General features: G+C 50.7%; 1 protein-coding gene across 2 annotated transcripts in view; it reads left to right on the top strand.

Moving 5' to 3' along the window:
• The first annotated feature begins 5,998 nt into the window (after positions 1-5,998).
• The window catches only part of PTPRT (protein tyrosine phosphatase receptor type T), a 1,014,822-nt gene continuing 1,004,432 nt past the window's right edge, over positions 5,999-16,388 (top strand). For both annotated transcript variants that reach the window (XM_012781110.3, XM_020281830.2), the window contains exon 1: positions 5,999-6,086. In XM_012781110.3, coding sequence (XP_012636564.2) covers positions 5,999-6,086 — 88 coding nt within the window. The remainder of the gene's footprint in view (positions 6,087-16,388) is intronic.

The raw sequence follows: 16,388 nt of genomic DNA, 5'->3' as shown, positions 1-16,388 counted from the left end.
ATCATTTTTGATCCCCATTATTCAAACCCTGCCACTACCCCGTCCTCAGTGTGCTGGCCTGACTGCTGTGTGTCAGCTAAGTAGCTCCTTGTGGATAAGCTCACTTTATCTAGACACCCCCATTGCCCAGCACAAGGTCAGTGCAAGTTAGAAGTGTAAACATCCATGGTGGGTGCTTGCCACATATCACGTAGTCTTTTTTTTTTTTTTTTTAAATTACAAGAAACAGCTGTTTGGCAGATTCCACCTGGGTAAGATGCGGTGCTAGCAGTAAATCCAGGGCATCCCAGACACTGAGGTCTACTTGCCAACAGTCTGGGCCACGTGCTGGCATTTTGGTCCAAGGAGGAAGCAGCTGGCCATCCATGCTGTGCTGTTGTCCAGGTGTCTGTGACGGCTGGCTGAGAGTCAAGACTGGATGGTGATTCCAAGACTTGGAAGTAGGAAGAAAGCAGAGGCAATGACCTCTTGAGTGGGCAGGTCCTGTTCTAGGGGGTGCACACATCCATTAACTCATTTAATTCTCGCTAAGCTCAGTGAGGTGGGAATAATCACGCTGTTTCACAGATGGGGAACAGATTTGGAGGGAGAAAGTGACTGGTTTGCGGTCCCTTGGATGGTAGATGAAGGCGTGGGGAATGTGGGCAGGTGCCAGGCCTTCCTGGAAGAGGGACATCACCAAAATGCAGTGTGGCTGAGAAGAGGAACCAGGTGTTGTGTACCTGACACAGGCAGGTTTTTAGGAATCGAGCTGTTTACCTGGAGCACACCCAACATCTACACGGAGATCACCTGGAAGCGTGTCCAGGCTCTTTCTTCCCCAGAGAGAAGATCCAGCTTAGAAAGGAGGAAATTATAGATTGGTGGGGTCATCGCAGCATAAGGGAAATCTTTCTAACCACGAGGGCCTCAAACTGGAAACGGACCCCTTTGCAAAGTCCTGTTTTAGGACAGAGCAATGTCATTGGATAATGCACGCTCTTACAGAACAAAGTGGTCGGATCATGAGGTTAAACTTGAAAAATACTTATGATTTCTAAGTTTCGTTTGCATTAGTTATATTTGCGTGTCTTGACAGACAGCATCACTGTGTATTAATATTCTTGCCATCAAAACATCACTCGGGCCAGAACTCCTGGCTCTGAAAGCATCTGTGGTGTGTGCACAGTCACTCTGCTAATAGAAAGGTTAACTTGTATTTTTGAATTATTGATGGTTGCTTGTTACTAATTTCTTTTTCCTCAGAAAGGAGGAAATTATTAATGAAGAGATCATTGCCAATGTGTCTGACATCTATTAATGGTTTCATCTTGCAACCAGATTAAAAGAGACAGCTGGTCCATGAATTTATGTGTGGAGGCAGCTCCAAATGTGCTGACAACTCGGTAGGAGGGCGGGGCTGGTCGGCAGTGGGACCCGAGCAGCGACACAGGCTGGGGTGGGGGCCTCTCCGGTTGGCATTGCCTACTGGGATGGGATGTCAAAGGCTTTGCTGCAGAGGGAATAGGCAGCGGATGGGCTATCACTCTCTGGCATCTTTCCAAGCTCTTCCGCTACCCACGGAGCCTATTAGCACCCTTACTGTGCCAGTCACTGGTTGGCATTTCCTCCATGGGTGTTTTAGAACCACGGTTTCAACTCGAACATGCATCAGAACCACCTGGAAGGCTGGCTGAAACCATAGATTCCTGGGCTTCACCCCCAGCATTTCTGATTCAACAGGTGTGGCGTGGGACCTGAGAATTTGGCATTTCTAACATGTTACCAGGTGAGGCTGATGCTATTGATCCAAGGACCATACTTTGAGAACCAGTTTTAGATCTACAACCGTCAAATTGTGCTGTAGGACTTTTTCTAAAGAAGGAGTTGGCAAACTTTTTCTGGACAGCACAAAACAGTAAATATTTTCAGCTTTATGGGCCAGACGGTCTCTGTTACAATTGCTCAACTCTGCTGCTGCAGGTTGACAAGAACAGCCATAGGCAATATGCGAACAAATAAACGGGTTTTTGTTCTAATAAAACTTTATTTATAAAAACAGGCAGGTGCCAAAATTTGGCCCCTGGGCTATAGTTTGCTGATCTCTGTACTAGAGCAGCAATTAATAGACTAATAGGCAGTATGCAAACAAATAAGCATGGCTGTGGCACAATAAAATTTTATTTATAAAAACAGGCCAGATTTGGCAGAGGTTTGCTGACCTGTGCTCTAGAGCAGCACTAGAAGAATTTTCTGTGATGACAGAAATGTTCTGCATCTGTGCTGTCCGATATGGCAGTCACTAGCCCTATGTGGCCACAGAGCAGTTGAAATGTGGTTAGTGCGGCTAAGGACTGAAATTCTAAATTACAAGTTCAATGGCTAGTGGCTACCAATGCCACAGCAGGAAGATAGAAGGGACCAGCATGTGAAGTGACCCTTCCCACCTCCCTACACAGGGTCTTTGCCCTCCTTGAGCCTTAGTTTCCTTACGTTTAAGACAGGGCTCAAACACTAGCTATATCACCTGGCTTTCCTTGTGGGCACCTGGCCAGAGGTGTTTTCCCCCTGGTGCTGTGTTCCCTGCTGGAGGACTGACCACCGTGCTGTGGGCATGGCAGGGCTGGGGAGGTGGAGGCCAGCCCTGGGGCCCTCACCCTCTTTTCTTTGCCCAGTCTTCCCCACCAGACTGTAGACTTTGTGAGGGCAAAGACCATGTCGATTGTTTCTGCTGCAAACGCACAGCCCGGAGATCCCTGGTACAGGCCAAGGAAGCTGGCACACCTGTTGCAGGGGTGCCCAAAGTTTCAGGTTTCCCCTAAAGCTGCACTTGGACAAAGAGATCTGCAGCTAAAATGTCTGGACACTCCTGTTGTGGTCCCTGCTAGAGCTGAAAGGGAAGCCACTCTGCAGACACAGAAACTGAGGCCCAGAGGGGTCTTGCAAAAGGTTTTATGGGATTAAGGACAGAGTGAGCCTGAGGACCAAGCCTGCTGGCTGAGAAAAACTGAAAGAGGCTGTGGGGTGACGTGCCAGCTATCACAGAGCTCACCCCAGGCTCTGGGTTCCTGCCTTCAGCACCGATGCTGGCCCTGGTCCCGAGCAGGGGCAATCACGTGGCAAGGTCCCAGCTCCTCAGGCCGACAGGGCACCTCCTTTCTGGTCACCTGTGCTCTTGGTGTAGGAAGGTAGAAGATAATGAGGTAGCACTCCATGAATTCCCTCCCCTGAGAAGCCAGTTTGAAGGGGGCTTTGCACGAGGCACCTCTGGCCCTGTGCCAGCCCTCTCCCTCCATCTCCCAAACCCTCCTCCCAGCAGCCCTGTGTTAAGTGCCCAGGTGCCCTTTGGGAACTCAGTGTTGGAGAACAGACCAATGAGGAGACAAACAACATCCCACAGTGTGAAAAGCATCGCCATAACACGGGGAGCCTTGGCCACATGCCCTGGGCAGGAAAAGCTTGCTGGCCAAAGTTCCAAAGAGAAGCCTTGAGGACCAGTGTGAGTTTCCCGGGGGTTCGATGCAGTACATGCTTTCCAGGCAGAGGAACGGCAGGTGCAAAAGCCAGGCGCTGTGACGGATGCCAGAGCGCCGCCAGGCAGCAGGTGGCAGCAGTGCTCCTGGAAGATAGAGGGGGCAGTTTCCAGGCCTAGAGGGAGGCTCAGAAAGCAAGGCAGGTTCAAGGCCATGCACCTGGCCAGGTAAGACCTGAGGCTGGGATTAGGTCCCGCGCCACCAGCTCGGTTACCACTGAAATGGGGCTGTTTCTTGGGGCCACGTGAGCCCCATTCGGACCTGGGAGCTCCGCCTGTGAGATACAGCATGCCTAGAGCGTGGGCGCAGAAGGGTGAGGGAGGGCGTGTGTGCAAAGACGCTATGAGAACTGCTATTTTATACTTCTCCAGAAGGCTTCAGAGAGGCAATGAACTGGCAGGAGCCCAAGGGAGCCAGGACGAGTTACAAGTGTAACACCGAGCTCCTTAGTGGCTTGGAAGTCTCCTGTCTGCCTCGGGCAATCCCTGGGAGCAGCCATGACTGGGGTCACAGGTGGTGGGTGGGCTTGGGTCAGGCCTCTCCTTGGAGGCTCCCCAACGACTCACCTGCCCGAGACAGGGCTAGAGTGAGTGTCTGACGGAGCAAGTAGCTGGCAGCTCGGCTCTGAGCAGAAGGGATCCTCCCCTCCAGGTGTCCCCAAGGCCCCTCATCACTGTGTCCCCAGAGAATAGCACAGAGTAAGGCACACCATACATGTTTGTAGAATTGTTAAGAATCTCCCAGGCAGCTTGTAAAAGGTCTGACTCCCAAGCCTCCCCCCACCCCGCTGTTCCCCGGGACCTGTGGAATCCCACTCTCCCCAGGCAGGGGTCTAGGCAGCAGGGCTTGGAGAAACTCCCTGGTAGCTCTTTGACCAGGCAAGTGTGGGAGGCACTGGTTGGTCGAACAGGCTAGTTCAAGTGCTTCACCTTTTGAAAGTGGGGGTGGTGGCGAGGAGTCCAGAGAAGGAAGAATTTGCCTGGGATTTCAAGTATGGGGTGGGGGGATTGATTGGGCCTCCTCTCAAGGGACCTGCTCCTCTCCACCCAGTGGGAACTGGGGAATGGGAGAGGGCCCTGGTTCTTGCTGCAGCAAGTCCAACCCAGAGCCTGGGGTCCCCTCTTTGGGGACCCTGGCAATGCCTGACTTTCACATGACTCTGTCCAACCCAATCCCTGGAACCCCAGCAAGCACTGGGGAGGGGCTGTGCTGACACAGTAGAAGGAGTCTGGCCAGGTAGCAAAGTGTTCACAAAGTGTGAATCCTTTGAATATCTCCTGGCCTCGGTGTCTCCGCCCCCTGCTTTTACATCCCAGACCCCCACCCAAGACCAGGGTGGTGCCCAGTCTCTCCCATGGAGTCCCTGCTCCCAGGATAGCAGAGAGACCCGCCTGTGGGCTGGGGCTCTGATCTATGGTCTTAAGCTTTCAGCCCCAACCAGGTCTTTGTTCAGACCGGCAAGAAAAAGGAAAAGGCTACGTGGTCTGTCTCCAGAGAAAAGGAAGGGGAAGGCGGCCAGAGGAAGGGGGGGGGTACCTCATGCTCCGTCTGTGCCCCTTCCTGTCTGTGCCCCCTTCCCGTGTGGTGGTGGGGACAGGGAGAGATGTGGGTGAACAAGGGGGACTGGGTGGGGGATGGGGCGGGTGAATGCAGCGGTCAGCCATGCCCCCAGAAGAGTGTGTGTGTGTGTGTGTGTGTGTGTATGTGTGTGCGTACTCTTAGATGAATTCTAATCTCAGCGTATGCCCGAGACCCTGGCCAGCAGCCGCCTGCCCCAGCTTTGGGCAGATGCTCCCCACCCTTTGCAATTCACCTGGCCCCCTTTCCAGAGTTGAGACGGCTGCTCTCTCCCTCCCTCTCCCCTCACCTTCCCCCCAGTTACCCGTTCCCCACCCCGAGTTCAAACGGCTGCTCCCTCTCTCCCTCCTCCCCCCACCGCCCCCGTACCTGCGCCCCTGCAGGGCAGAGGATGCTTGGCTGCGTGGCGCGGTGCGGGGCGAAGAGGCGAGGACCCTGGCGGCGGTGCGGGTGCGGGTGCGGGTGCGGGGGTGATGTGCATAGGCGCGTGACTGCGCGAGCGGCCGGAACCGGCCAGCCCCGGAGAGGGTGCGCGGGGGAGCCCGCGTGTGCCAGCCGCGGGCGTGTGCCAGGCGCGGGCGTGCGCGCGAGGGTGTGTGCACGGCCGAGGCGGAGCGCCCGGGCGGGCGGCGGCGGCAGCGGCGGCGGCGGCGGCGGCGTTAGGACTCGGGGGACACCGCCCCCCGCCCCCCGCGTCCCGCCCCCGCCCAGCCTCCCGCCTCAGTTCGCGCCGCGCCTCGACTCGGAGCGCAGCGGCGCCGGCTCCGGGAGCCCGCGCGGAGCCAGCCGGGGCGCCCAGCGGCGCGCACAGCCAGCGGCCGCGCCGGCGATGCGGGGCTGCCCCGCGCCCGCCTCAGTCCCGGCCCCGGCCCCCGCGGGAAGGGGCTGAGCCGCCCGCCGCCGCCCGGATGGCGCGCCTCGCCGCGCTCGCCCTCAGCCTGCTCCTGCGGCTGCCGCTGCCGCCGCTGCCCGGCGCCCGGGCGCAGAGCGCCGCAGGTGAGTGCCCGCCGGCTCCCCGGGCTCCCCGCTCGCTCCCGGTGCGCTCCGGCCCTCCGCGGGGCCTTCTGAGGAGAAAGTTGTGCGGGTTCGCGGGGGCGGGCGCGGGTTCCGAGGGCCGGAGCCCGGTCTCAGCCTCCACACGCGGGAAGCCGCGTCCAGGCGCGCCCGGCCACCGTGCCCGGCCCCGCGCGCCCCTCAGCGGCCCGCGTTCGGCGAAGTTCCCGCTTCACTTTCCTGCCGGCCCCGGGGCTGGAGTAACTTTCCGCTGTTGTTGCGAATATTTCCACTTGCTGCCTCCCACTTGTCGGAATCTGTCACTTGAGTGTTCGGGGCGGCGAGACGCGCGGCGTCGACGCCCAGGGTGGAGCGTTCTCCCCGGCAGCTCCTCGGGCGGCGCGCGCCCGGAGTGGGGAGCACCGGTCCCCAGCAGGCCCAGCGGCCGGGGCGGCGGCTCCTCCTCACAGACGGAGGGAGGAGGCCCGAGACTAGCCGTGAGCGCCCCGCGCCCCTCGGCACGCCGTGGAAGGCTCCGCGGGGATGTTGGTGTCCGCGACGGAGGCGTCAGTGCCACCCCCCTTGCCCTGTATCCGGAGTAACCGGGCGCCTGTGTCGAGCGAGGCCCTTCCGCCGGAGTGGCTTTGACCCGTGAGCGTGTCTGCTCCTGAAAAGTTTGGGGGCTCATGTTTGGGTTCGACCACAGGAAGGAGGGCCGCGGAGGTGGTTCCCCAAAGTGGGGGTTTGCCCTGGCGCGCACCTAACCGTGCGTTGGCCTGTGCCAGGGAGCAACGCGGCCCGGGTACCACACGTTGCCCTGCGCCCCTCCTCCTGGGCGGACAGCTTGCAGCCGGCCCTGAGCCCCCAAAGAGCAGGCAGGGGAGGGAGGAGGGAAGGGAGGTGCACTTCCAAGTTCAGAATCACCTTGAAGTTTCTTAGCACGGGGCAGCTTTGGTGGAGCCACAGCAAGCTGAGGTTGCTGGGATCCCGGGGCCAGGCAGAGAGGAGCAAGCGGGGCTTAGGAATAGGTTCGTTTTGGGTTGCGAAGTAGCCACAGCGTCCGTGTATTGTCTGCCGGAAGAAGGAGAGGGAAACGGAACGAACCTGTGCGGAGCGCAGCGCCTTCCAGCAAAGCTGCTTCTGAGGTGCAGAAGCGCCGGAGGGACGTTCCGTTGGAAATGCATTTAGCGTCTCCCGTGCTCGGGACGAAAATGGAAACTGAGTACGGGACTTTGCGAAGGGACGGCCTGCTTCCCCGGCTGGGAAGTTGGGCGGCGGAGGCACTCTTGTTGAGGTGTGTGAAGCTGAAAGGTTGGATTAGCAAGTGAGAGAAGAGGAGCAGCCGCCGGCACCGTTCCGGAGCTGGTGCGCGGTTCCGGCTTCCCTTGTTTTGGGATCTGTATTGGGTGTGCGAGGGAGGGCGGCAGCGAGGATGCTCACGGGTCAGCCCCGGGGACGCGGGCATGCGTCGCCACCCAGATTTTATGGCCTCTAAGGCTTGGCCGGCCGGCCACACGCTAATATAGTACTCACGTTCCCGCGGCAAACACAGGAGCAAAAATACCCCATCGCGGGTCTGAGGCCGTCCTTGGGCAGCAGGCGGTAAAACCCGTGCCGGCTCGGGAAGCTGTCCAGTGCGGAACGCGCGCCCCTTCCAGATGCTCCCGCCAGGTGGCGCCCGCCCACAACGATTAAAATGCAAATCTGCTTGCTTTCACATCAGGAATAGAACTTCTTTTCAATTTTTAAATGAGTAATATGTTTATTCAGCAGCCTTTTGTTAAAACATTTAAAGAAGTGTGAGGAGCAAGCACCTTTTCTTTGTTTGCTCTTTGGAACACATGGGAAAGAGAAGCCGATCCTGGGAGTACAGTTTGGGAAGAAATCCATCTACAGTTAAGGCACCGTGTGTTTCTTTTGGTTGTACCTGAGCCCGGTGGCTTTTGTAAACCTACTACAGCGTATATTTAGAAAGTGGCTGCGTTTGTTCCAGGGGCTCCTTAAATGAGTGGGATTAGCTTGTGCTGGAGATTTGGTGCATTCTAAGCTTCTCTTAGAAATGGGGATTTTCTGTCCATATCCATCCTTCCCTCTCTGGTTTAATGCTAACTAGACCATTTAAATTAGATTATTTTTTCCTCATGAACATCTGTATTTGTAGAAGCAGGAATACTGCAGATGTTGACTTTTAAAAATGGCCTTATCTTTTAATTTTATTCCTAAATGCAGAAGCTATTGGAATCCAAATCTAGTGTAACTATAACTATATAGCTTGATTTCCTCTAAAATATTTTATTTAAAACTTTTGGCAAGTTTGGATAAATACATTTGAAAACTAAGCGGTGGGTTTCCCCTATTCTTTTGGTCTGAAAAATTCCCGGGCTTGAGGAGAATTTCAATTTGTAAGCTTACCTCTACAGTGTAGTTGGGGCAACATGTTTTCCCCTAACATGTTAATCATGGGATCCAAGAGTCGGGGGTGGAAGCTTGTCATCAAAAGGCAATTTCCTTTTTTCTTATTCTAAGATGTGTTTCTTGAGCCATGACAATTTTTATAAGGAATGGTAGTAAAAAGGAATTTAAAAACAGCCTGTTAACAGTGTGGCAAAACATGATTTGGGATAGGGCAAGAGGAAGGCAGTGAAACGGAGAAGGGGATAATGAGTCCATTTACTAGGGGGTTTCAGACTCCATATATTGACAGCAAAAATGGATCTTATAGGGGACTGACTTCAGCTTGCAATTGTTAGCAATGTAGTCATTTAACTCGATAATCATTGCTCTGTACCTCTGGGGAACTGTTAGCAGTACAGTCGAATTTTACTTTCTGTCATGGATTGCTTGATTTGTTTCCTAATAAAAGAACAATTAATGTGCAAACCTGGCTTGGATTCTGTTCTAACAACAATTGCAAACGCATAGTAAAGGCAGACCATCTTCTTGGGTTACAACCTACTGTCTTTCTACTCTACTCAGTTTCTTCTTGCTTGTGCTCGGCACAGCTCCTGTAGACTCCAGGCTGCCAGCTGCGAGTGTCCCCTGTGGTAGTGTAACTGTCACCTTTCAGAGCCATGATCAGAGGACAGTACAGCATCGTTCTTTCAGGCACGGGATACTCCCATGACTCCCTGACAGCGTGTTGCTGTGGAAACGGGAGCAATGCTGTGTAGGCGGTGGTCCTTGATAAATATTTATTGATGATGATGAAGAGATGGTGGAATCTTGTGGCAGCCATGGTGAGGGACAGGGGAATTTAACTCAGGAGGCAGCCTGGCTTACTTAAAAGAGTATGAGCTTTGGAGACTGAAGTCTTCAGTCTGAAGCCTGCCTCTGCTGCTAGCTACCCCAGCTTGGGCAAATTACCTACCTTCTTGGATCCTCAGCTTCTCCTATGTAAAATGAGGATAATTACAGCTAACTCACTAGGTTTTTTGAAGGTTAAATAAGATGATGTGTGCACAGTGAATGGAAAACTGCCTGGGGCATAGTAGGCACTTTGTCCGAAAGGGGAGGCTTGTCCGTTAGTTACCTTGGCACTGGTGTATGTACACAAGGCCAAGGTGGGGGGCATCGGTATTAAGCTAAGCCATGGACTGGCAATGAGATGGCTGGCTTTTGGTGATGATTTTTAGTCTTCTCTCTGGGGGTTTGATTCTCTGCAACTGCTTTTAGAAACAGATTTCATATGAAATTTTCTAACAGATGACATTAGTAAATTTGGCTATTCAGGGGTTGAGGTAGGGAATGTCTCCTTCTAAGCACATTTTACCTTCTGACTTATAACTAATTAAAAAAAACACATATGGTTACCTATTATAACAGGACAGTGTTCGGGTATATCTTCTTTCCTTCCCTACCCTAACTCTCCCCCAGGCTTGTACAGTCTTCCCTGCCTTTGGGCTGTGTCTGCTATTCCTCCCTAACCTAGATCAAGTATGTGGCACTCTGGGGCAGTGGGGGAAACGTGCTTTGTGCACTTGGTGAACAGAGACAGAGTGAGAAAACAGAGGGTTGTGGTATTCCAACAACGAAATAAAAAAGCTATGAGATTATTGAAAGCAAACCATGTCCGACAAGTATAATAGCATTTGTAAACGCATTACAGCATTGGGCCCATTAGAAAGCAGTTGGAGTGTCTCGTGAAATCTTATAAAATGGACTCAGATTGTTTTGGAGGAGAAGAAAGCCACGGATTGTTAATAGATGCAGCCAAAGAGACGGTGGTGACCAGTGTCCAGGTGAGGCTGGTTGAGGTCATGGAGTTAAGCATTTGATGTGGTCTTGCTGGGTACTTTCATCCGCCTTCGAGGGGGGGAAATGAGCCTGATAATGCCATTTATTTCTTATCTATTGGTAAGAGCCTCAGGTACTAAATAGGATGCAGAGGGACCCAATGAGGATTCTAAACATAGATTCCACAGGGAGCTACCAGAAGTCAACCGTGAAAAAGGGAATTGATGTGTCAGTAAAGCAGAATGGTGAAAAAGTGAGGTGGCAGTGAGAAATGGTGGTCATTAGTGCCTGCTCTATCCCCAGACGTAAGCATTATTTCAGTTGCCCCGTCCTCGGTGTGTCTGCAGGGAAGGGCTGTTCAGGAGCCCCACCGGGTCTGCCGTCAGACTGTTGAGTTGGTACGTTGAAGTGGGCCCGCCGTGTTGCAGGCTTGATTTTTTTCACACCGAAGTCAGGCTGCTGAAGTACGTCTGACACACAGACACACCCACCGGTGCACGAGTGGAATAGATGCAAAGTCTTTCACATTTCTTGAACGTCCAGCTTAACATTTTTATTTGATGCCGGAGGGCATAAAAAAAATGGTGAAACCACTTTGGTAAACAGTGTGGCAGTTTTTTTTTTTAAAAAAAGTTAAACATACAGTTGCCATAAAATCCAGCAATTCCCCTTCTAGGAATCTCCCCAACAGAAATGAAAACATATGTCCACAGAAAGACAGGAGCATGAATTTTCATAGCGGCATTATTCATAGTAGCCAAAACCTTGAAAACAATCCCGATGTCTATCAACCGGTGACTCCATCTAACGGAATACTACCAGGAATAAAAAAGGAGTGGTATATACAACACGGGTGAACCTCGAAAACATTATGCTGAGCGAAAGAAGCTGGATGCAAAAGATAATGTAGGAGAAACCCACAAGAGACAAATCTGTAGAGACAGAAAGCAGATTAACAGCTTCCTGGGGCTGGGTATGGGAGCAGGGGTTTATAGGAAGCAGGCATGAGAGAACATTTTGGGGTGATGGAAAGACTTGAAAACTGGAAGGTGGTGATGTTTGTGTAACCCTATAATTTACTTACTATGGGTCAAATTTTATGAAATAAAGTGGTAAAAAAATTTTATTTGACCATGGGCCCTCATGTAGTTAGACTTAAGTGTAAATCCCAGCTCCCCAATGTACTTGTGATATGACCATGACAAGTTACTTTATTGTTCTGAACCTTTACTGCTGCATCTGTGAAGTGGGAATATGATGCTTCGGTGCTGCAAGAACTGGAGATAATTTCTGCACATCGTCCAGCTTGGTCTCTGGCACAAAACAGACACACAGGACATGGCAATACAATTATTTATCTTTTGCCAGTTTCCAGAATAGTTTGTTGTATTAGCTTATTTGCAAGGCATTAGTGCCCCCAAGCACTTTTTAGGCTCTTTAGACTGAATTAAATCTGCAAACTGGCGTTTTTCTCCCTTTCATCAATTTGGCAAAAATTAAAAAGTTTCAGACCATGAAGTCTTGACAAGGATCTGAGCAACTACGTGGCTTTGTTCGCTGTGGAGTAGTGAAAATTGAAACAGCCTTTTTGAGCGCTCATTTGGCAATGTCTCTTAAAAATGAAGACATGAATAACTTGTACCTTTTAGTGTTTTAGTAGGGTACGGATTGGCGGTCACACGGGGGAGATGAGAAGAGACCATTGGTTTCCTTTCTCGTTAAGCCAAAGGTGTAGAAATTTAACACGAGAGTAGAAGCTCCCTGGGTCAGGAGCAGATGCAGCCTGTGTTGGCCCCTTGGTTTCCCGTCATGGTGAACAGCTGCCAGAGGTGCGGAGACAGCTGGGCACTGGCCTTGCCGCTGCCTTTGCAGGCGGCTTCCATCAACGCTCAGGAGGAACTTCGCGCTGACAGTCCGTGTGCTGCTCTTGCAGAGATGCTCACAGACCTTGCACTTACTCGGCATCATGCAGCTCATCCACGTCCGTGGGAGGAAGCAGTGCTGCCGCCCACGTGTCCCTCAGTCACGTCCCCAGCTTCCCACTCTCCAGGCCCCTGGACACTTGTTTCCTCTCAGACCACCCCTCACTGTGCTCTGCTTCCTTTTGATCTCAGTGGTTCTGGGACCAGTCGTGAGATCACAAACCTGTTTCTCTTGATCCCTCCCTACCTCATGCTGGGTGGTTATGTCTTCATCCTTTAAGGATCATGCATTTGTCTCTTTGTGGCAGCATGAATGAATGGATTCCCACCAGCAAGCAGGACTTTTTAAAAGCTTGCTCAAGCTTAACCTTGGTTCATCATTATGTCCTAGTGGCCTTGGGTGGTCTTGATGTCCCCTGATTAGCTATAATTATGATTTTTCCTTTGGTGCTCAAATAGTCACAGTTTGGTCAGTGGGATCTCTTTCAGACCCCCCCTTTTTTTTTTACCACCTCCAGATATCTTTGAGCAAGTTATTATTTTTTCTGTGACAACAAAGATCTTCAGGCTCACTTTTAGTTTTTTCTGCCCCAAACATTAAGGAGCCTTGGTCCCTTTCTTTGGGGGACACCAGAATCTGGATGCACATTTGTGGTGTTTTGTTTGAACACTGGCATAAAGTAGGGCGAAACAGGAACTACTGGTAATGTTAGGGATAGAAAAGAAAGATATTTTAAACAGCATGCGTTTACGATCATTTATCTCTTTGATTTTTAAAAGATGGTCTGAGCATGAGAATTTATTAATCTAATTAAAAATAGTTTTGTCACATTGTCACACCATATATTTAAATTGGCATAGCCTATAAATTGATGCCACCATGGCTTTTTTCTAAAGCATCTCGGCATGGCCCCTAAGTGCATGGGTCCAGGGACAGTCAGTGTTTCTTGGGCAACAATTTTCTGGAAAGAAAAAAACAATCCCCGTCTCACTCTAAGGAAACTCAGTTCATTGCCTGTAGCTGTTTAACAAGTTACTCCCTCAAACTTAGTGGCTTTATTATCTCACCATTTCTTTGGGTCAGGAATCTGGTGGGGCCGAGCTGGGTCCTCTGACATGGTGCCCCTCACGGGCTGCAGTCCAGGTGTCAGCCAGGGATGCCATGGACTCAGCTCCGATGGGGAAGGCTCTGCTCTCAAGCTCACTCGTGGGGCTGTTGGCAGGATACAGTTACTCACAAGCTCTTGACTTGGGGGCCTACACCTTCACGAGCTCTTGGCTTGAGGGCCTAGTCTTTCATGAGCTAGAGGCCACCCTTGGTTCCTTGCCACATGGTCCCCTCCACTGGGCAGCTCACAACATGGCACCTGGCTCTGTCGGAGTGAGCAAGTGATAGGGCCGGAGAGAGTGTGAGTGAGATGGAAGTCACAGTCTTTTGCAATCTGATTTTGGAAGTAACATGTCATCGGTTCTATCATATTCTATTTGTCAGAAACAAGTCACTAGGACCAGCCCATATCCAAGGAGAGAGAATTGCACAAGGGACTTGTAGTAGTTTGTAGTAGTCGGGGTTTTTCAGAGGAATAGAATCAATATGGTATATATTAGAATATAAAATAAGGCATTTATGTGTGTGTATATATGAGGAGATTTATTACAGGAATTGGCTGACGCAGTTGTGGAGGCTGAAAAGTCCTACAGTTTGCAAGCTGGAGAGCTGCAGATGGCTTCCCCAGTGCAAATGGCATTATCTGATCCATCGAAGATCAGAAGAGAATAAAAAGGTGGAAAAAAGAGGAAGTCACTTTCTCCCCTCGAGCAGGGACATCCATCAAGTCCTACTCTTAGACACCAGCACTCTTGGTTCTTGGACTTGAAGACTAGGAACAGGGGTTACATGGTCAGCCTCCCAAATTCATAGGGCCATTGGGCTAACACCATCAACATTCTTTAAATTTTCTTTTGCAAAAAAATTTTGCAAAAATCCAAATGGGCTGACTAGACATTGGATTTCCTGGTGGGGAAGGGCTCCAGAAATTTACCAGGTTTCACAGATTAACTATTTGCTTGGAGGGTGGTGGGGGTTCCAAAGGTCCCCATTGTCTTTGTCTAGGCAGTATCTCTATTTAGGGAGGAGAGTCTCCAAGTTACTATGGTCCTAGCCCCAGGGCATTTTGAATCATTTCTACAAGGTGACCTTGAGAAGGAGTACTCTAAGACTTCTTGAGTTTGCTCTTCCTCTGCCTTGGGGCAGTGTTTGGCTGGCTTCCACTTCCAGGGGCTTGAATTTTTGAGCAGTTTCTTATCTATTAACTGTCCCCTTCAGCTCTGCTAAGTCTGGCTATGCACGGTTGGGTGCCAGGTGTGTTGGAGGTGGGAGCACAATGTTCCTAGGTGTCCAGGTCAGGGCTGCTGCATGTGGTTGTGTAGAACCTACACAACTGTATGTAACTGTCCTGGGTCAAGGACCTTGCTTTGCTCTGCTGCTGCAGTTCCCAACCCCGGGCTGTGGACTGGTACTGATGCCTGTGGCCAGTGAGGAACTGGGCCTCAGAGCAGGAGGTGAGGAAGTGAAGCTTCATCTGTACTTACAGCTGCTCCCCATCACTTGCATCACTGCATAAGCTCCACCTCCTGTCAGATCGTGGGCATTAGATTTTCATGGGAGCACAAACCCCACTGTAATCTGCTCATGCGAGGGATCTAGGTTTCATGCTCCTTATGAGAATCTAACGCCTGATGGTCTGAGATGGAGCTGAGGCGGTGATGCTAGTGCTGGGAAGAGGCTGCAAATATAGATTATCATTAGCAGAGAGTTTTGACTGCACAACAAATATAATGCACTTGAATTATCCTGAAACTATCCCCCTGCTCCTCTCCGTGGAAAAATTGTCTTTCCTGAAACTGGTCCCTGGTGCCATAAAGGTTGGGGACCACTGCTCTGCTGTACCAGCTTTGAGTTCAAAGCCATTTCTGTCTCCAGTCCTTCTCCTATTTCCAGATCCAGAGCTCTGGATGTTTTAACTGTTAAATTTTTCTTTTATTCAAGTGAATCTTTCCTCTGCCTAACATTACCCATTTATCATCTCTTCACCTTTTGCATTATTTTTTCACCTTTTGTTATAGGAAGTGTGTGTATTGGAGTGGGAGGAGTGGTTTTCGGCTCAGAAACCATGATTTTAAGCCAAGATTCTAAACTGTCTCAAATCATGGTGGGGTGGGGTGGGAGGAATAATCAGTTATTTTCCCAAAGCTTCTGGCCTTAAAGAAACCGGGCATGTTGCCAGCTTCCTCTCTGCATCTTGGCTGGCTCCGGTTCAGGATGGTTATCTTCCCCTAAACAAAATTGTCTGGAACAAAGCGGAGGCCACCTCTGCAACACTTTAGTTGCATTGTCTTAAGGCCATTTTAATTAGGTTTAGTGAGGACCTGTGGAACCTTCTGGAAAAGAGGAAACTTAACATTTTTTCGACTATTGACATGCTCAGCATTTTGCAAATACCTCAACCAGATCCAGCTACCATATCACCCTTGCTTCAATAGAAGTTTAAGAAACTTTTTTTAGACATACTTATTGATGTGAATTTTCTGTCTCAATTGAGTCCTTTAAATTTTCTGCTCAGAGGGTACCTGTTCGAAGTAGAAAAGTATTTCTGGGACTTGACCCTCTGGACACCATTTTTGGTGGAAGAGTGGAATTAATTTGAGCAAATCCCAGAGTTCCAAGGTCACTGCTGCCTATAAAATTGTACACATATTTTAAAATAGAATTTCTTAGTTTCAAACTGTCCCTTGGGACCAGACTCCTTACTGGTCATGTTTTTAGTAAGAGTTGAGGAAGTCATATTTCTTGTCTTTACTTCTTCTTGCATATAAAACATTTAGCATATATTTGAATTCCTTTGTGTCTAGTCTTCATATTGCTGTTGTTTCTACCTGAGAGTTGGCTTAGTGAGCATCAAAGAATTTCTCACTTCCATCCCTATTTCCTCTTACCTCCAAGGCCTTAGCAGCTACCATTAGTCCCTGGAAGGTTGTTGATCACTTGTTCCACCTGGGGCCCTCCGGGTCTTTGGTACCTTCCCTATCCCAGGTTACCTTTTCAGATGTCTAATTTGGGAGCATCCCTTTGTGATTTGTAGATTTTTGG

The sequence above is a fragment of the Microcebus murinus genome, chromosome 16 (genome assembly GCF_040939455.1).
Source record: "Microcebus murinus isolate Inina chromosome 16, M.murinus_Inina_mat1.0, whole genome shotgun sequence".
Taxonomy (NCBI): Eukaryota; Metazoa; Chordata; class Mammalia; order Primates; family Cheirogaleidae; genus Microcebus; species Microcebus murinus.
The sequence above is the reverse complement of the archived record's forward strand: the minus strand, read 5'-3'. Positions and strand labels throughout refer to the sequence as shown.